A 20,776-nucleotide genomic window follows, 5' to 3' on the forward strand; every position below is an offset into this window, starting at 1 on the left:
GGAGGGAAGCAGCTCATGTGCTGACCAGGAAGCAGAGAGAAACTCCTCTCCCCAAGTGCAAATATATACCCCAAAGCCACGCCCCCAATGCCCACCTCCTCCAGCCACACCGCACCTGCCTCCAGTTGCCACTCAATTAATCCCATCAGGGATTAATCCACTCATTAATTTAAGGTTCTCACAAGCAGTAATGAAAAATACAATAGTTATAATTAGAAATTAAACAGATTCAGTGGAACATTAAATACAGAGTTAGTGAACTAGAATGCACATACAAACAAGTTACTTGGAATACACACAGGCATAGGAAGATAGAAAAGAATGCTTAGAGGCAGGGGACATGCAAAAGGAGGTCCAAACTGTGTAAAATGGAGTAAGATGATACTCAAATAGTCTAAGCCAGGAGTTTCCAAGACAATCCTCTGATTCAGGAAGTCCAGTAAATCCTAAGCAGGATAAATAAAAAGAAATCAAAATCTAGGCAGAACATAAAGATTAAGATAATCTTAAAAGCAGTCAGAAAACATAGATTATCTACAGAAGAAAAATGATTGGAATAACAGACTTGTTAGTTGCACAATGAGCCAGAAAAGAAGACTCTTGACAAGGCTTACAAAATAGCCTTTTGTCAAACTAGTAGTTGATAGTCAGGGAAACTGACCTTCACACAAGTGTTGTGAGAATCACAACTAAAAGATTCTTACTAAAGGAATCACAAAACATATGGACTGAATGTGAAAGGAAAATCCTAAATAGGACACACAATTCTTGGTGAAGAAATGGGAAACTTGTGAGTGAATCTACAACATTGTCATGTGGTGTGTGTGTGTGTGTGTGTGTGTGTGTGACCCCCAGGTCCTTGTGCATGCCAGGCAAGGGCTCTCTACCCATGAGCTGCACCCACAGCCCACACACACTGTCTTACAAGCCATAATAATAGCAATGTGGGTGAAAAATAGGTACAACAAAAATCATGAAAAAAGTGTGAACGTGTCAGGACAGGGCTGATGAGAGTATTTTAATGCCCTTGATATTCTTCAAAATAAAGGCAAAGATGCTAACTTTAGAATTTCATTTAAATATACATATTGAAATTTCTAGATTAGCCCCTGAATAAATGATAAGGGTGTATTTAACTTCTAAACTAGCAAGAAAGAGAATGAAACGGGGTGAAGAGAGTTGGAGGGGAAAAAGAATCAGAAAAAGTATGGAAAGTAAAAATACAGAATAAGATGATAGGAATAATGTATGACAGAATAAGTACAAGTCAAAAAGAAAAATGTAACCACATTAAAATTGAGAACTTGAGGGGCTGAGGATGCAGCTTAGTGACAGAGTACTTGCCTAGCATGTGGAAAGCCCTGGGTTCAATTCTCAGTGGTGGGGTTGGATTGAGAACTTGAGTTTATCCAAAGACACCATAAATAAAACGAAAAATCAAGCCACAAATCAGGAGATGATATTTACAACAAATATAATACAGAAAGGGACAGACACAGAATAAAAGCCAAAAAAAATCCTCTTACATATCAGTATAAAAATGTGCAAAAATTCAAACAAGTAGAAACATGGATAGGCCAATAAACATGGCATGATAACCTCGTTAAAAATTTTTAAAATATGAATTATAAATACAAGGATGTCCATATCTTGGTTCTTAAACACCATCCCCTCAGAAGTGAACCAGACTCCTTGGAGAAATGCTGCCTTTAAGACTGGGCTAAGGAAAGTACACCATGACCAGGAAAGTACACCATGACCGGGAAAGTCCTGTTATACCTGAAAGTGAAGAAGTGGAGAGGGAGGAAAAAAAAAAAAAAGACCAGGACACTTCAAAGGAACACAGAAGCCAGTTTCTTCATCTGTGAAAGATAAATAATAGCCATAACCTTCTGCATAGGATGTCTGGTGAGGATTAAAGTAATACAATAGCAGTTTCATAATGAGCATCACTGTTTGTGAAATACGAAACTTACTTTAAGAAATGCGATAGGGAGGGGGCTGGGGTTGTGGTAAAGCACTTGCCTAGCACATGTGAAGCCCTGGGTTCAATCCTCAGCACCACATAAAAAAATGAATAAACAAATAAAGATATTGTGTCCCAACTACAACTTAAAAAAAGAAAAAAGAAATGTGGTAGGGTTTGATGCTTTCTATTTTTTTGGAAACAGTTTTTTAAAGCTGATCTTGTGTCTACAGGAACTGGTAGCTCGATACGTGTCCTTGATTCCTTTCTTGCCCGACACTGTTTCATTTGCCAGTATCTGTGACCTCTGGAGCACCTCTGATGTAAGTTGCTCTCCCTCTCAGGGAGAGGTTTACTAACTTGAGCTAACTTAGCTGAATCTCTCCAAATGGCTTGCAAGTCATCTTCAACTGGAACATTCATTTGCCATCAAAAATAAAATCTATTTGACCATATTAACTAAAATTCTGAAGTATTTCTCTTCCTAGTTCAATTATCCCAAAGTTCCTAAGTTAAAAAAAGAAAGAATAAAAAAATGACACTTCAGATGTCTTAATGCTGAATTGTCCATCTAGTATTATTACCTTCATATACTGAAGTATATGAAGACTTAGCCGAGTCTTAAAAAAATCAAAATTGCACTCTATATTATAATTGGAAATGGTATATTCATTAATTCATGGACTTCTTAAGGCATGTCATATCATTATTTATTTAGGACAGTCACCTGCCACATACCAGGCACTATACTAAGGCCTAAATGTGAGCAAAATCTCCACTTTCATGGAATTTACAATTGATGTGTGGTGCATAAATTTTCAAAGGAATCTTAGGTAGTACAAAACAAACATCACAGATACTCATTCTGTTTCTGAGTCTCATGTTGCACTTTTTGCATTACAGAGTATTATACAGCTTCCTTTGAAGGATAGTACTACATTGAAGAAATCAAGTACACTTTATAGTTTTTGTTTCCCAGTATATTTTGGCAACATAAGCTTTGATAATTTTAGAAATAAAATTCTATAACCTTGAGGGATCTATAAGAAGCTATGTGAAGACTAGAATAGTTCATGTACCCTAGAGGCAGACTGGCCATACCACTGCCTGGGGATTGCTTTATTGATCTGTGCCTCTACTTCCTCCTCTGCAAAAACTTGGAAACAAGAATACTTTCCTTAAAAAGTTAATCTAGGATGAAATAAATTCATGCATAAAATATACTTTAAAAATCACTTAGCACATAGTGAACTTTCATTTATATATGAAAACTAAAACTTTGAAATTAGTGTTTTCCCTACCCCACCCCAATCACACTGGGTGTTAATTCTTGAAATCCACATTGAAAGCATCAGTGTTAAAGAAAACGTCATGTTCACCAGAAGTGTTTTTGCTGTTTTAAAGATTATCAACACAGGGTCAACATTTTGGGAAAGATTTTAAAAACAAGTCTCATGCTTTAAGAAACTAATTTCAACTATGACTTACTAAAATCTGCATGGCCAATCCAGAATGAAGCAGTCAGTCAATACAACATTTTTTTTTTTTTCTTTTTTGTCAGCAATTTCTTGATCTCCTGGCAGGAGATGAGGAAGAGCATGCAGTGTTGCTATGTAATTACTTTCTGTTCCTGGGTAAGAAGGCCTGGCTGGTGATGGGCAATGCTATTCCTGAGGTAAGACACTTAGGCTGGCTTCAGCAGAAGAGTGTGTTTGTCTAACCCACTTAAATATTCAGATCATGGCTAGAACTTGTTTTCATAATAATTCTCTCAGTTTCTCAGAAAGTAGCCCAGAGATACCTTAACTACCATTGGTAACATATGAAATGGTTTAACAAGGTACTAGCGACCCTACAAAGTACTTCTAATTTTTTTTTTTTTTTTTTAAGCAAGCCCAGAACTTTTACCATCCAAAGTCCTCATTTAACAGTCCTTTTAGTATAAGCTTTCCCTGTCCACATTCCTGAGCATTCTGATTCCTTTAGGAATCGCATGTTCTGCACCCTAAGGAGGGAAAAGGATTCAAAGCAGTGTGGTGAGGCGAGAAATCTCTCCTTTCATGCCCACTGCTTCTATGAGATGTATGCTAACTTGGCAGGCAATGGGGACAAGCCAGATAACCCAGGAGCAAAGAAAAGAATGTTGACAGCTATATCTTGATGTTAGCATTGCTATTTTTATGAAATTGCAGACATAGTGACTATCTGAATTTTGGCCACAGGAAATATCCCCCAAATTTGGGCAATGATGGGTACTTGTGGATCCAAGGATAGAAATTTCACATGGGTTGAAGCAGATTACCCAAAGAATATTTCAAAAAGAGGCCATAGAGGTCAGGTACAAGGACGCTCTAGGAATCCCTGAGAATTAGATAGCAAGAGTTGCTGGCTAGCTCAAGGGAAAGAAGACTAAGCTCAGAAGCATAAGACCTGTGTTCAAGGTTCCATGTCTACACCTCATTAGCCAAGTGACCCTAAGCAAGTCACTTCACAACTTGAAGGCTATTATAAATAAGCATATTGTAAAGTGAAATCATGCATAAGCAATAAATAAATAAATCATTGTAATAAAAGAATCTACCAATACACAAGTATTGTGGGCAAAAAGTAAAAGTCCCTCTTCAGGCTCCAACCCTAAGCCCACTCTCCTCCAAGTATAGTCACTTTAACAGTTTTGTAGATATCATTTTACGCCAGTAAGCCTTCCATCACGGTGACAAAATAGCTGAGATAATCAGCTTACAAGGGGGAAAAATGTATTCTGGCTCATGATTTTAGAGGTTTCGCTCTATGTTGGGCCTGTGATGAGGCAGGACATTATGATAGGGAGTGAGTGGTGGAGCAGAGCTACTCACCTCATGGTGGCCAGAAGCAAAGAGAGAGCGCTTTGGTGATAAACCCCCTCCCTCCAAAGCCACAGATGAAGGATCCATTCATAAGATCAAAGCCCTCAGGATCCCATCATCTTCCAAGGCCCCACCTCTGAACACTGCTGCACTGGGGACCAAACCTTAAGTATGTGAGCTTTTGGAGGACAGGAAAGATTTAAACTATAAGACCTTTCAAATCTTCTGTGCATGTACCTAATTACAAATATGAATCAAATACCTTATTTTATTCAAAATAGTATTCAAACATAATCAGCTTTCTTGATGCCTGGCATCAAGAAAAATGGCAATTTTACTGACTCTAACAAGAAATGCCAATGACTGCTTATTTCCACTAATGATAGGTCATTCGTCAACCAATTGTAAAATATTCTGGTTGGGTGACTATTGTCTTTATTTGGTCACTATACTAATATCAGACACAAAAAAAATCCCCAAAAAGTTTATTTCATTTTTAAAGTCAGTACAACTCAGAACTTCAAATTAATGTTTTCCATTCACCATGGGATTTTAAAAATCAGAGGTTCAACTAAAATAATGAAACATCTATGCAAATTACTATTGACTTTACTTACATCATTAATTGGAAACTGTTTTTAATGGATATTTCCCTTCAGGGTCCAACTGCCTATGTGCTAACTTGGGAACAAAATCATTATTTAATATGGAATCCTTGCAGTGGACATTTTTATGGACAATTTGATACGTTCTGTCCTCTGAAAAGTGTGGGCTGTTTAATTGGTCCTGATAATGTGAGTAATGCCATTTCCTTTTAAACATGGTTGGTTGATTGTTGATTTCTTTTCTTAAAATTGATCAATTGATTTAAATATCCTATATATCCAAAAACATTATATAAATACACACACACACACACACAACTGAAAAAATGTGGTGGCAAGAACAGTGGCAGAAGTAGTCATCTAAACGGTCCTAAATAAAACTTTTCACCTCACCTGCAGAGAAGCAGAATGAAATTTTAAAATATGGGATTTAGATTCAGAGAACCTGAGTTTCTGCCCTGGTTCTATCTTCAGTTTTCTGTTCTAAAATAGCACGTACAATGCCTAACCCATTTAAAAACTAAATAAAGATAACTTATCTCCTAAGAAGAATGGGTTACTTTCTCTCCCTCCCTTTCTTCTTTCTTTGCAGAACAGGGGATTTAACCTAGGGCCTCACACAGGCTAGGCAAGTGCTCCACCACTGAGCTATACCCCAACTCCCTTTTTCTTTTTTAAAGGGAGATGCCCAGGTACTACTGTAGAAATGATTCTGTCATGGGCGGGGTGGGGTGGGGTGGGTGATTTTATTATGAAGGGTACTGTGTAAAGCAGTATTTACAAATATGAGTTAAGGGGTCAGACTGCCCGAGTTGAAACTCTTATCATTTACTAGTTGTGTGAGCTTGGGAAATTTCTTAATCTCTCACAAACTGTGTCTTCATTGATAAAACAGAGGTGATAGTGGGGTCATTGCTTCTAAGTAGAAAGTGACAATAGAGTGGTTGTGGGAAGTATATGAGATAACTGATGTGGAACACCTGTCGCATACTAACAATGCACCTATTGTTGGTTGATTGTGTTTATACTCATCATGTACTCACTGCTCTCTGAACTTTGTGTATCTGTCAGTAAAAAGTGTGCAGATAACTCCAATACATGTGTTTTTATTTATAAATTATATATATTTACATGTGTATCAATATTTTATATTACACAAAAAGCACTTTAAAAATAAACATAAAAAAATAGAAGATCTAATATTTTCTTCCCATTCTCTGGAGTGTGTACCCTACTTTGAAGAAAACTTGTTTACTTTTAAGGCTACAGCTAAATTAGAGGTAATATATGCCAAGCGCCCATCAAAGTACCTGCCTTTTATGGTGTCCAGCAAATGGCTACTCCTATTAATTATATTTCACATTATTACAAATGTGAAAATAGTACTGTGGAGCACTATGTTAATTATTACTTTTAATCAAAGTCTTTGTCATAATCATAAGTGATCTGCTAAACTCCTAGGTTTGGGGTATCAAGGTTATTAATAATCAAACAGGGTCAATAGGCATTGAAAAATCCTTTGAAGAACTTTTTTTTTTCTTTCAAAACTATTGTTAGCTCTCAAGACAATTACTGTATGGTTGCCTAATTCTCCTAAAGGCAGTGACAGGGGCTCATGATGTGCACCCCAGTGGCAGCTGTCCTAACCCTGCTCTAAGTCTGACTGTTCCCAGTGGAGGACATGTTGTGGCTGCAATGGCCTGGCACTCTCAAACCTCACCTGCTCTCTACCCCACCACACAACCTCTTTGGATGATCAGTCCTTTCTCTCCTTCACTCCTTTTCTAAGAATTAAGCTTCTCCCCTTTCCACCATTCCTACTCCAGGACCTGGCTCTCCCAATTGACTCAACTTCCCTCTAGATGTTTTTGCCTGTCTACCTATCTATTTGCTTCAGAGTCCAACAATTCTAAATTATGCTTTTTCCAACCTGAATGCACTCTGAACTGCTACTGCCTGCCTTTCCTTTCCTTCTAGAATTCTTCAAATACTAGTTATAACTCCTCTTCCCTTTGTCAGTATTCAGACCTTAACCCACCATAATCTAGCTCCTCTTTCCTGACATTACTACAAAAATTAAACTCAACAAGTACCATTGTCTTGCTAATAAATAAATCCAATGGCTTATCCTCATTCCTCACTCTTCTCTCCTTTTCCAAATATGTAACACAGCTAATCCCTTCTTCAAAAAAAAAATCATGTTCCCCTCCTTGGTTTTGTTGATAAAGGACTAATGTTTTTCATTTTTTTTTGCAAAAGCTTCCTCCCCCCCCCCCCCGCATTGGCTTTTTTTCTCACTCCTAAAATAAATAAAAGACCATAAAGATTCCATATTTAGATTTTTCCCAGGAGTACACCTATTATTATTAACTATGATGCTATATGTAAAACAATAGGTGTGATCCTGAGAGAAATCTAAATACAAGTATTCTGGGTCCCATGTAAAAAGTAAATGTCCCTCTTAGGTTCCAGCCTCAAGCCCACTCTCCTCCCAGGCATAGCCTTTTAATTCCCACTGCTCTTATCCTCATCTGCTTTCTCCACCTTGCTCACTCCTTGACAGTCACTTTGTTCTCCATCAAACACATCGAGCACACATTGCCTGCTGTTTTCCCCATATAAATGACCACCCTCCCCTTATTAGATATCTTTGTAAATTTTTCCCTCTTTTTTTTATTTTTGTATTTCTGATTGAAGGTCACTTTTGTAGGGAGAACTTCCCTGTCCACATTAAAAGTTCATGTTCCTGCCTGTTTGTTTCTCCAAAGCCTTCATAGTTATTGCCACATTGATAACAACAAAAACACATTCCCAACCTAAATAGCTTCAAACATTTATTCTCATGGGTCTGTGAGTCAGCTGCAAGGGCTGTGTTAATGGAGGGAAGGCTAGGCAGCTCGGCTTCTCACTGCAGACCTCTGAGTAGCAGGGAACAGCTCTGCTTCATGTGCTTAATCTGGAACTTGGGAAGAGGCACAAATGGGCAAGCAGGAACACACAAAGCCTTTTTTATTTTTACATACTGATAAACATTTATTTGAATTTCTTTTTCTGAAACCTGCCTGTTTACACACAAAGCCTTTTAAATGTAGACTGACACTTCCATTCCAGTCTACTGGTCAAAAGTCAAGGGGCAGGGAAGGCTGTTTTGTCCCTTACAGTGGAAGGATCTTAACAGTAACATGAAAAAGGATATGACAATGGGACTAGGGATCACTCTTCCACCTCACTGTCATGTGGTACCCCAGGTATTACTTTTTTACTTGTTTGCTGTAACATCCCCTTAGACCCATGAGGGTAGAGATCATTCACTACTCTAACCCCCATGACTAAGCAGGTACTGGTTAAATATGTTGAGTGAACATTGAATTAAATACTTAAATACATTGCATGAACAAACTGACCACTCATGCAATCACTTAATACTATGACTACATGCTAGGAGCTCTGCTAGATGCTAAAGGTATTATAGTGAATAATGTCCTCAGGCAATAAGTGTGGTGAGGACATGGATGAATAGATAGGCAATCAGAAACAATGATAAATAATAAAAAGAGCTAACAACTATTGAGCACTTACTGCATACCAGGCATTGTTGTAAGAGGTGCAGATGAATTAACTTATTGAAACCGCTCAACCTTCTGAGATTATTACTATTTTTATCCCACTTTTATGGAGGAGTAACCTGTGACACACAGAAGTTACATAAACCATCCAAGGTCACACAGTTGTAAATGTTGCAAGCAAAATTCCAACACAAGTGATCTTGCTCCCCAACCAGTATGCTACACTGCCTCAACATGACAAGTGTCATCTCAGAAACTATGAGTGGCATGGAAACAAAGAAGTGGCCAAACAACTCATTTAGGAGGCTTTCCAGAAAGGGCACTGTCAGGAAAGTCTAGTCTGTGTTCTAAAAGTGTTCACGTTTCTTACCATCAGGAACTACCTTATTTTACCAGACCTATAATCAACAATTTCAGATATTAAAAAAAAAAAAAAAGTGAAAAATGGCCAATGATAACTGTGAAGCCCTGATTGTAAAATGGGTACAATTTTTAAATCACAAAATGACAAAAGGGGCAGCCTGTGGAACACCTGGTGTCTCTGCTGCCCCTCTGTAATCATACACACATACATGCATGGGCGTGAACATATGTATCTGCTGACCTATATGCTCATGTAATTGTCTTTTTTAGATTTGGTTTAATATTCAACAATATGATTCTCCACTAAGGATAAATTTTGATGTCACCAAGCCCAAGCTGTGGAAATCTTTTTTTTCAAGAAGCCTTCCATATCCTGGCCTTTCCAGTGTTCAGGTATTATTCTTTTATTAAGACTTATGAGGCTAGGGCTGTAGCTCAGTGGCAGAGTGCTTGCCTAACTTGTGGGAGGCACTGGGTTCAATCCTTAGCACCACAGAAAAACAAATAACCGCATTCTGTCCATCTACAACTACCAAAAAAAACAGACTTATGGACAGGAGATTAAGGGATATGAAATCATTATACCAAGATAACTAGGTTCTTCTTGGCCCTCAATTTTATTCCTAGGTATTTAGAACAGATTTTGCTTTACAGACTATTTGAGCCAAATTCACACTAAGTAACACACGTTTACATATATGAGACAACTAGTAAATACATTTTAGACATGTGTAAGAAAAAGTTATGATATAAAAAGCCCCACGACACAAAGCACGACAAAATATATTCGACTTAATTTTTTAAAGTACTGGTCTCAATTTACTAGATTGATTTCACAACTATGCCAATGAAATGTGAAGTCAAATTGCAGGTCCAGTCTACTAAAAGGCTCATTTACTCAAGAGAGTGCTGGCCTGTAAGTGGTTAGCATGAGCATTGTTCACTAAAACTTTGTTTCATTTGATAGCTAGATATGTTATGCATTACTAGGTTTGTGAGGTAAAACATAAGTATTTTTACTGTGGCACAAATCTTTGGAAAAAATTTAAAAACTTTGCCCTAGAGAAATCCTCCCATAAGTCAGAAAGTGAAATATGAGATTTTTCATAGCAACAGGGTTTAAAATAGTTTAAGAACTAGAATGATAAAAGAAAAATTATAGTACATTATAGAATATTTTGTAGTAATTAAATCAGTCAACATTAATGAATCTTATTAAGCACTCTAAATATGTTTGCCATTATCCCTAATACACTGAAAGAAAAAGCAATATTCATAAATTATTAAAGTTCAGAAAACATGCAAAACAACATAATATGTTGATTAGGAGTACTTGTGTCTACAGTTAAATCACAAACACATACTATTAATTTGCCCATTTCATTTATTACAATGTAAGTACCATTAAGACAGATTTTTATTCATGGCTATATCCCTGTTTTCCCATGACCTGGGAAAGTGCCTGGCAACAGTAGGTACTCAGTATCTGTTGAATGCAGGAATGTTAAAAGACAAATGCAGGTCAGTTACTTCTGTTATGAGAAAGAATAGAATGAAATTAAGAAGGAACTTCAGAGCACTTTAATTACTAAGGTGGATCATAGGCCCATTGGGATCCCTTATACTATTCTCTTTATCCAGTAAGACATTCATATCTGAAATTTCATTATTAAAAAAAAAAATAAAGTTGTAAATTTAGAAAAGGAAAGTACACTTATTAAACTTAGTGTAGGTGATTTCTCCCATTTCTGAACTCTCTTATAGCCTGAAGAGCTGATTTATCAACGAACCGACAAAGCAGCAGCAGCTGAGCTCCAAGACAGGTAACATAATGTTCCTAAATTCACATGTAATCTGCCACTAGAAGTGTAATACCAAACTTTAACAACTCTCAGCCTGGATCAATATGAAATAATTAGGGCAATTAAACTTTAATTCATGTTTACAGATACCAAGTATACACGTGATCTTTAAATCCCTGGCTCAAAATCAGGTTTTAGCATCAGCATTGTGTGAAACAAAAGTGAATACCAGTAACACATAGTTCTCCAAAGACCTTACCTCAGGTATTAACATAATAATATCATGTTATTATGGGTCTTGTTGAGACATATCATAATCCTCAGCTTATATATGCCTCTTGGTCCAGTTAGTGGCTTGTGGAACTTCAGCTAGTTTATGACCCTGATCCATGGAGAAGGTCAGTAAGAGCTTATAAGAGTCTCTATAATTCCATTCACCTTGTAAAATAGAATGTATTCTCCCAGTTTTATAAATGCAGAAACCAAAGTTCAGAGTAGCCCACGTATTCATTAAGTGTTAAAGGGGTCAGAGGTTTCTGTGTGCCATTTCCATTAGATACAAGTGATGTGAAGAGCATGTTAAGTTACACAAGATTAAATGAGACTCCTTTTAAAACATTATTACTAGAAAACAATAATTTACTCCCAGTTTCTCTATAAAACCTTATTTGGGATCCCCATCTAGAACCACTAATCTCCTACCTGCTTCTTCTAATAGCTTCATTATTACTGCTGATTAGTCCCAATATCAAAGTGCTGGGGGCTGGGGTTGTAGCTCAGTAGTAGAGCACTATCCTAGCATGTGTGAGGTGCTGGGTTCAATTCTCAGCACCATATATTAATTAATTAATTAATTAATTAATTAAAATAAATAAAGATCCATTGACAACTGTAAAAATAGTTACACAAAAAAAATCAAAGTGCTTAGTAATTCATCCATACCTGAACTCAGACCAAACTGAACCCAAAACAAAATTTGTTCAGTGCCAAAAAAAAAAAGTTATTCTATGACTCCTGAGCAATGGGAAGTAGCTAAAACTCCAAGTCTGCATTGGTTAGAAGATGTACGGGAGGCCTTAAAAATCAGCCTTGTTTCAATTTGAACCTAAGCTCTCATCTTACTTCAAAAACATCCCCCCCATGAATAGATGACACTATCCCCTACTTCACAGGGTTATTGCTGGGATTCCATAAAAATGTATAAAAAGCACTTACCACCATACCTGGTAAATAATGGCTCAATAAGTGGTAGCCATTTTCCTTCATTCTGTTTAAGCATCTTATGGATTCAATATACACATTAAAAATGTCTGCACTTTATGTGTGTGTATGTGTGTATGGCTTACTATCATGTTATTATGGTTTATATATTATATATAATATATAGTTATTAGATATTAGGTTGTTATATTGTTATAATATGTATTATACATAACATATTGTTTTATATATATACACACGCACGCATATACTCTCATAGATATATCAAATGGGGTGAAGGTATAGCTCAGTGGTAGAACACTTTGTCTAGCATGTGCAAGGTCCTGAGTTTGGTCCCCAGCACCTCCAATAAAATAAAGTTGCAAACATAATAAAAATTTAGTTGCAATAATGCTTGTACTTTGAGGCAGTTTTAAGGCAATTTCAAAAAAAATCTATCATGAATAACAGTTACTGCGGATAAAATCAATATGATAATCAATATGAGGCATTAACATTAACAGCCTTACAAATATTTGAAGTTTTAAACATAAGCTCCCTTATGTCTGAGTCTAATTTATCTGCTATATAAACCAATACAATTAATTAGTCATTTGAACTCAACACATTCTGCCTGAGAACGTGTTCTTAGTCCTGAGTTTTACTCAGTGACTAATCCACTTTGGCCTTCACACTGTTTATCCAACAAAGTTATCTGTCTTAGTTATGTAACTGCCTTACAAGTTTTTTATCCAGCTATAGATAATGAACACATGGCATTATCAATAGGCAGTAAAGAGGAAGACATATTATCTATAAGAACTTAGCAGAGAAAAATAATCAGTGTAAAACCATGTATTGTATTTAGATAGCTTCCATTCAGCTATTTTCAAGCATCTGTTGTGGCCCTTAGGATATAATATGCTTTCTATTTATAGGTCCATTTCCCAGCCCAACAATACATAATCTGTATGGACAAGGATCTCCTGTGTTAAACTTTAAATCCCAGGGATTAGCCCACAAGTTACAAACTACATCTAGTGAACACCACCACACACAAAAAGTTACATAATCACACACATTACGTTAAAAAAAAAACAAGTCACCAAAAAATAAAATTTATTTTTTATAAACAGGATTGAAAAAATACTAAAAGAAAAAATCATGGACTGGAGGCCACGCCATCTTACGAGGTGGAATAGGTACTGTACCTCCACACTGCGCCACTTCTTGCCTTTGTTAGAAAGAAGTCAAGGAGAAGATGTAGAAGATGACCACAGAGCAGAACTACTGAAACAGTTAGGAGACTACAGGGTAAGCACAAATGGCTTGTCAACTTACCCCGTGGATTCCCAATTTCATATCAGAAATTAACCCAATAATGGGTTTATAAAATCAAAATAGCTATATTGCTTCTCCAAGTACATATATAAAGTAGCATAGACTAAAATATGTAATTTAAAAGTTTTAAACCTCAGTAATTAAATAAGTAACAAAATGCCTCTGTAACATTACAAGACCATATTTTTTTATAACAGGGATGTATGAAAAATACTTATGAAATACATCATGAATATTAAATAAAAACATCTGGCTAAATATTATATTCAAATGTGCATAAAGGTGAAAATAGTCTAGATCAGTTTTATAAAGGACATGATTTTACACTGATTACTTTTCCCTGCTAAGTTCTTATTAACAGATAATATGTGGGTCATTATGTCATTTGGACAGTTTTTCTGTTCAGCTATATGTTAACAATATAGAAAACAGGGAGGGAGTGCTTAATACCTGTTGTTGTCTATAGTATAGTATAGTATTATTATTCCTTTACTGCCAATTTATTGCCTATCTATAGCTGGATAACAAAACCTGTAAGGCAGTTACAAAACTAAGATAACTTTGTTGGGTAAACAGTGTGAAGGTCAAAGTGGATTAGTCACTGAGTAAAACTCAGGACTAAGGACAGGTTCTCAGGCAGAATGTGTTATTCGAACTTAACAAAATCTAAACAGGGTCAAACAGAAAATTTACTGGCTTAATTAAGTTAACAGCTCTGAGGTCACACACCTGAAAATACCTGTACATGCTGTTCAGGGTGAGAGCATCTCTGTACCACTATTTCTAGCATGTTTCCCAAGGCTCACTTTGATCTCATGCCCATTCCCCTAGATTAATCTTTGGGATGAGACTGAAGTGCACTGACTAACCTAGGTCTAGGAATTGCATGGATTACTATGCAAACTAGGAACAATTACCAAGAGGGAAAGGAATGGGCAAGAATGGGTGACTAACAGGTATCTTATACACTAATATACTATAAACAACAACAGGTATTAAGCACTCCCTCCCTGTTTTCTGTATTGTTAACATACAGCTGAACAGAAAAACTGTCCAAATGACATCATGACCCACAAAACTTACTGTATTAAGAAATACATGGGGGGAAAACACTGAAATCTTCAAACATCACTAACTACAAATGTTCTTGTTTGTCTTTTCTATCTCAGTTCTCTGGATTTCCCCTTCATATGCCCTATTCTGAAGTGAAGCCTTTAATTGAAGCTGTGTATAGCACTGGAGTACATAATATAGATGTTCCTAATGTTGAGTTTGCTTTAGCTGTATATATCCACCCATATCCCAAAAATGTTTTGTCTGTTTGGATCTACGTTGCCTCCCTTATACGCAACAGGTAATTTTTTCATTGAGAATTCTGCATCATGTAAAACTTATAATTAGCATATGAGAACATTTTTCATTACATTGATCATACCAGAGGAATAAAATATTATTTTCAAATAATGAAATAAACTTATTATCTGTGTAAAAATAAGCGTTTTCACTAGTAGTCTATTTTATCTCTACCACTGTGACCTTAAATTCAAATGAGATTACCCACAGGAGGGTACACTATGGTCTCATCCTGTGCTTTTTGTACTTGCTTATCTTCTGTTTGGAAAATGCTTCTCCTTTGTCTGTCCAACAGAATGTCAACCATATTTTTAAGACCCAGAAAAACAATACTTCACCACTTTTCTGGGGGAAGAAGTAACAACTATACACTATCAGTACTATCAGTATTTTTTAATGTTAAATACTCCATGTTACCCTTTAGAAGTACTGAGCAGGAACACACATGTACACATTTACACTCACTGAAACAAGACAGTACTGGGGGTAGGAGTAATATAAATATTCATTAAAAAGGTAGTTATTTAAAATAAAACGTACACTGGGGTTTAATGGTAGAGCACTTGCTTTAGCATGAGCAAGGTTCAGGGTTGGATGCCCAGCATCTCAAAACAAAGAACAAAACCCTCAGATATTGCTGTGGACTTGTGTGCACCCTGCTGCAATTCATGTTAGGAACCCTAATCCATAAGGGAAGGGTATTTGGAGTGAAGTCTCTAGGAGATAATTGGGCATGAGGGCAGAGCCTTTATGATGGCTTTAGCGCTCTTTTTTAAAGAAGAGATGGGAAAGGGCTTGCTCTCTATCCTCTTTTTCTTCTTTCTCTCTGCCATGTGAAGATACAAAAAGATGACTTTCTACAATAAAAAAAATTGTCCACAACAACATAGTATCTGCTTGGCCTCACAGATCTTGGAGGATCCCAGCCTCCAGAACTAAGAAATAAATGTATGTTGTGTGAGCCACCCAGTCCATAGTTTTCTGTTATACCAGCCAACATGAAGGCAAACACATTCATATAAAATTAATCCATTAAAAGAACTTAATGTTGCTGGAAACAAAATAGAAATACGTAAAGCAGGATTCTTGACAACAGCACTGACTTTCAGGGCCACGTAACCATTTGTTATAGAAGCTGTGACTGTAAGACATTATCAGTATCACTGGCCTCCACCTACCAGATGCCAGTTGGAGCCCTTCCCTCAGCCAAGTAATAATAAAAAAAAAAATCCTGAAATGGCCTCTACATCCTCTGAGACAAATGGCCTCCAGTTGAGAACTATTTATATAGCTCTCACTTTTAAAAAAATAAATAAATAAATCCATAAAGACAGAGGGGGACAAAGTTAAGGAACAACTTTCAACTTGGCTTTATCAGTGATCCTCTATCAAGCTGTACTGTAATTGTATGTTGACATAGCTTTGCTATCTCTAATATGAATTCTTCAGGGGACAGTTCCATGACTGACTATAACAGCTAACAATAAAACAATACAGAGACAGAATGGCATACCAGTAAAGAGCAGAAAGTATGGATAAACCCTAGTTCTGCCATTTGTTAGCTGGGTTCCTTGGGCAGGTTAGTTTACTTTCTCCATATGTAAGATGGGAATAATCACATTATCCACTCCACAGCATGTGTAAAGACTGCACAGGTTAGTGCACAAAGAGCACTTAGCACGCTGCCGGGCATTAAGCACCTACTAACTGTCAGGTGCCACAAGGTCCTTCACATAACTGTTGCATTTTCTTCTGAGATCACAAAATCTAAGACAAGTTTGAACCAAGTATACAGTGTTTCACCAAACATGAAATATCCACTTCAGTTAATAATGAAAAAACAGGATAATGTATAAAAATTAAATGCAGATTCAACTATGGCCCCATGCAACCGTGTGGGGAAGAAGTGGTAGAAAGAGTTAGATTTGATCAGAGAGTATGTTGACATATTGAAACCAGTTTGGCTCAAGATAACCAAAATCACGCAGCATAAAACAAAGCAAAAATGAAGCATGTGAATTACTTAGAATCCCTGGGAAACTAGCAGCTCAAAGTTAATTAATTTATCAAAGATAACATTTAAGCCAAGTTCTGAAACATCATTTAACCATGACTTTTTCCCCATAAAGATTATCAAAAAATTTCCCTCAAAAATATTGTTGTCTGATTACACAAGAGATAAACCCGAGCCCTTCCTTGATGACTCAGGAGAATCCTTGCAGATATTCAATTTTATCATTCAACCTGTGTAAATATAGAAGATGAAGTATTGGGCAAGATGAGACTCACTCCAGAAGATTTCTCAGTTTGTCTTCTCAAAATAGTCCCTGATGCCAACTTTTCAAATAAACGTTATTAATACCCAGGGAAATAAAAATACAGTAACTACGAAACCATCAACCTTACAAAATAAAACTTTCCTTTGTGTTTCCTTCAAGTGTTAGTTGAATTAAAAAGCACCTGTAAATTCTTATTATACTCAACAGAAGACTTTTTTCTTCATCTTTAGACAGCACAAAGAGTTTTGTTTTTGTTTTTTTTCTGAGTGTAAAGTGAAATCTGCCTTTCTGTAGTGTGTATTTGTCCTACTCCCAACTAAAAATGCCAAAGGCCACAAAGATCCTGACTATGATTACTTCTTTTCTTCTTCCCAGTTTTACTTAAAAAAAAAAAAAGTGGCATGGCACTCTTTTCTTCTTCATGACATAAAATTAAACAAGGATGACATAAAATGGACCTAATATATGCCTTTCTGAATGGTAGGTCTCACTTTCACAATCTTTTCACAAAAAGCAATTAAGATAAAAACATAGATTCAAATTTTGACTACTGAATGACTCATTTCAAAAAGAAAATTCAAGTCAATAATACTCAGTGTCTATAAAATTGTCAGGATCATGAAACACAAAAGACAAAATATTTAATACTATATTTAATACTATTTTATACTAACATTAATCTGGATTGAGATCTAAAATAAAATCACAACACAAAAGATATTACTTGGTAAAATCCTCAAAGTAGATTTTATTTATACATTTCTTTAAACGATTGTGGAATTTTTAAAAATCCCTCCCAAATTTGACAATATATGGGCAGCAGTGGGAACCAGGGGTCTTGGAAGAAAGCAAATACAAATAGGCTGGTGCTCTTCTAGCTCACTGAGCTAACACCAAAAAGCCAATTTATTCTATAACCTTAAAGAATCTCCTATGTGGGTATATTTGAATTGGCCCTCGGATAATTGTTCAAATAAACAAAAATGTTACAGAAGAGAGATTCATTTCCAAAAAGTGTGGTCTTTGAAAATAAAATTTCAGAAATGTGTATCTGAAAAGATCTGCAGAGCTTAGTACAGTGTTTCTATGAAGCGATAACCCCAGTGACTTTAAAACTCAAAATAACCTAAAAAATACTTTAAATGGCATAGCATTAGTAACATTCTTTTCAAAGCATTCCATTTAAAAGAAATTAAATAAGACTGCTCTCGCCCTTATGAAAAAACCTAACCCCTTTCTAAAACAAAAATGTATTTTGCAAGAGAAACACTGTACAATTCACTGGTAAATTAAGATTTCTGAAGTTGTGATAAACGGGGCCAAAACAAGACACAATCAAAAGGGATGGTTAACACAAGAAATGTGCTATAAGTAAAGTGCATGAAAGGAAGCCTGCTCAGCTAAATGAAGTAGACAAAGGTCAGAAGTCAAGGGTCATTCGCCAGAGCGGCAGCAGGCTCGAAAACCACACTGCAAGTTCTGGCATCCACTGGCGGTGTCAGCATGAGGACCTGTATGAAAACAGAGAAATGTGAAAGGAGGAATTTCTTAGAGATCATATAATAGTTTTTCTTATGAAGTAGCTAAGAAGTTTGTTCTCCTAGCAGTACACTGATATCACAGAAGTAAATCTTATACAGAAAAATCTTATTCAGAAAAAAATTGCCAATAGCAACTTGACTTTTCTTTCATGGTCTAAAAGGCAAATTGGGGAAGGTAAAGAAATAATTCTTTGGCAACAATCTTACAAAATAAAAACCCAAGAAGAAAAGGAGACAATCTCTAGAAATAAAACTGCCAGGCTCATTTAAAGACATATTCTTATATTCTGAACATCTTTCCTAGAAATGTAATTAAGGCAAAAACAACCTCATCTTTATGTAAAAAGTCAGCTAAAGAATCCAGTATTGAGCAATGAGTATCATATTCCAAGTTTAAAACAAAATATACTAGAGAGACATAGACTTAATATGTTTTTCATATTTTTATTTAACATTTGTAGCAAGAAAAAAATCATGTTAGGATTAAATTATTTTCCAAAATTTGAGTATATAATGAGTAAACAAACACCTAAACATAATAAAAAACTGTGATTCACTTACAAAGAAGAGTAATAAAATATTTGTGGATAATTATCCCAGTCACACTATGATACCCAGACATTAGATAAAAGATCCATTAAGGAACCTAGCTGAGAATTAGAAAATAACAAAAAAGTTTCACAGCACATATTCAAATGTAAAGCACTCTGTATAAATGACAGGTTTCATAAAGGCAGGCAAATGTGGAAGAGTTATTTCAACTATATTGAAGTCTTTCAGGATGTCTGCACCATGAACAAAAAACAATTAATTAGTTCTTTATGTAGCCATTATGACAACCAAAATATTTATAATTATACTATAAAGATCAAAAAATGAAAAAAGTATATGAAATATAACTTTACATTGGAACATAGCAAATGGATTGTAAGTGAAAAATTATAAAATGCTGGAGTGATACCTAGCTTAACTTAGAAATGTATTCTTTAAATTTTATTTATTTTAGTTGTTGATGGACCTTTATTTTTCATTTATATGCAGTGCTGAGAATCAAGTCCAGTGCCTCACATACTCGAGGCAAGCACTCTACAACTGAGCTACAATCTCAGCCCCTAGAAATGTATTTTAAATTTGTACTGTTTTGTTTTCTTAAGTAGATTTCAACAAGAATACTATGCTAATACTACTATAATAAAGTAATTCCTTGCAACTGAACATATATAACTTCTCCTTCCATTCCAAAGAGGCATACACAAAAGAAAAGGGATATATAGTCACTAAAGTGTAATGTTCACACATTTCACTATGGAATAAGTTTCAAAATGTATCTTTAAGAAATAGTGAACTTGTACACATCTGTGTAGGATAGCAACAGCTTATGACTTCACTTATTTTTAAATATTTATACTTAATTTTAATATTGACATGATGTCTAGGATTAGTTTCAAATTAACAGGGGAAGCACATATGGGAATAAGTAATGGTACAGATGAAAAAAGGCTGGCCATGGTTTTATAACTGCTGAAGCTAACGGTACATTTAGAATCATTATAGTACTGTTTATATATTTTAAATTATTCCACAGTTACTTTAAGTATAAAATTAGATCACTACAAGTCATTTTTATTTCTTCAAAATAAAAATCTTCACTTTTGAAAGTTAAATGTGTCAAATATTTAAAATTTACAAAGCATTTTTTGTTAATATTATTCTCTCTGAAAATAAGGTACATTGTGAAGCCATCTTAACCACAAAGTCAAGATAATTTTTTTTAGTACACATTAGTATTTACTAGAAATGCCCCATCAAGGAATGTTATAGTTTGAAACTCTTCACTCACTGTCAGTCTTTGGCCAGTTTTCCCTTTGAATATGTTTCAGCTTTACCTACCATGCATCACCCAGACCCCCATAT

General features: G+C 35.6%; 2 protein-coding genes across 6 annotated transcripts in view; one reads left to right on the forward strand and one right to left on the reverse strand.

Moving 5' to 3' along the window:
* The window catches only part of Cc2d2a (coiled-coil and C2 domain containing 2A), a 100,480-nt gene extending 85,356 nt beyond the window's left edge, over window positions 1-15,124 (forward strand). For 3 of the 5 annotated variants that reach the window (XM_071614154.1, XM_071614156.1, XM_071614157.1), the window contains 7 exons: window positions 2,200-2,289; window positions 3,528-3,641; window positions 5,472-5,606; window positions 9,617-9,739; window positions 11,111-11,169; window positions 13,485-13,662; window positions 14,859-15,124. In XM_071614154.1, the coding sequence (XP_071470255.1) occupies window positions 2,200-2,289; window positions 3,528-3,641; window positions 5,472-5,606; window positions 9,617-9,739; window positions 11,111-11,169; window positions 13,485-13,662; window positions 14,859-15,047 (888 nt within the window). In that variant the 3' untranslated portion in view covers window positions 15,048-15,124. Of the gene's footprint in view, window positions 1-2,199; window positions 2,290-3,527; window positions 3,642-5,471; window positions 5,607-9,616; window positions 9,740-11,110; window positions 11,170-13,484; window positions 13,663-14,858 lie in introns of those variants that run through there. The other 2 variants (XM_071614155.1, XM_071614159.1) reach the window with 2 other exon arrangements.
* A 2,925-nt stretch (window positions 15,125-18,049) lies between these two features.
* Fbxl5 (F-box and leucine rich repeat protein 5) overlaps window positions 18,050-20,776 on the reverse strand; it is a 43,344-nt gene continuing 40,617 nt past the window's right edge. The window contains exon 11 of the mRNA XM_027939366.3: window positions 18,050-18,832. Coding sequence (XP_027795167.2) covers window positions 18,756-18,832 — 77 coding nt within the window. The 3' untranslated portion in view covers window positions 18,050-18,755. The remainder of the gene's footprint in view (window positions 18,833-20,776) is intronic.

This window comes from Marmota flaviventris, chromosome 7 (genome assembly GCF_047511675.1).
Source record: "Marmota flaviventris isolate mMarFla1 chromosome 7, mMarFla1.hap1, whole genome shotgun sequence".
NCBI lineage: Eukaryota > Metazoa > Chordata > Mammalia > Rodentia > Sciuridae > Marmota > Marmota flaviventris.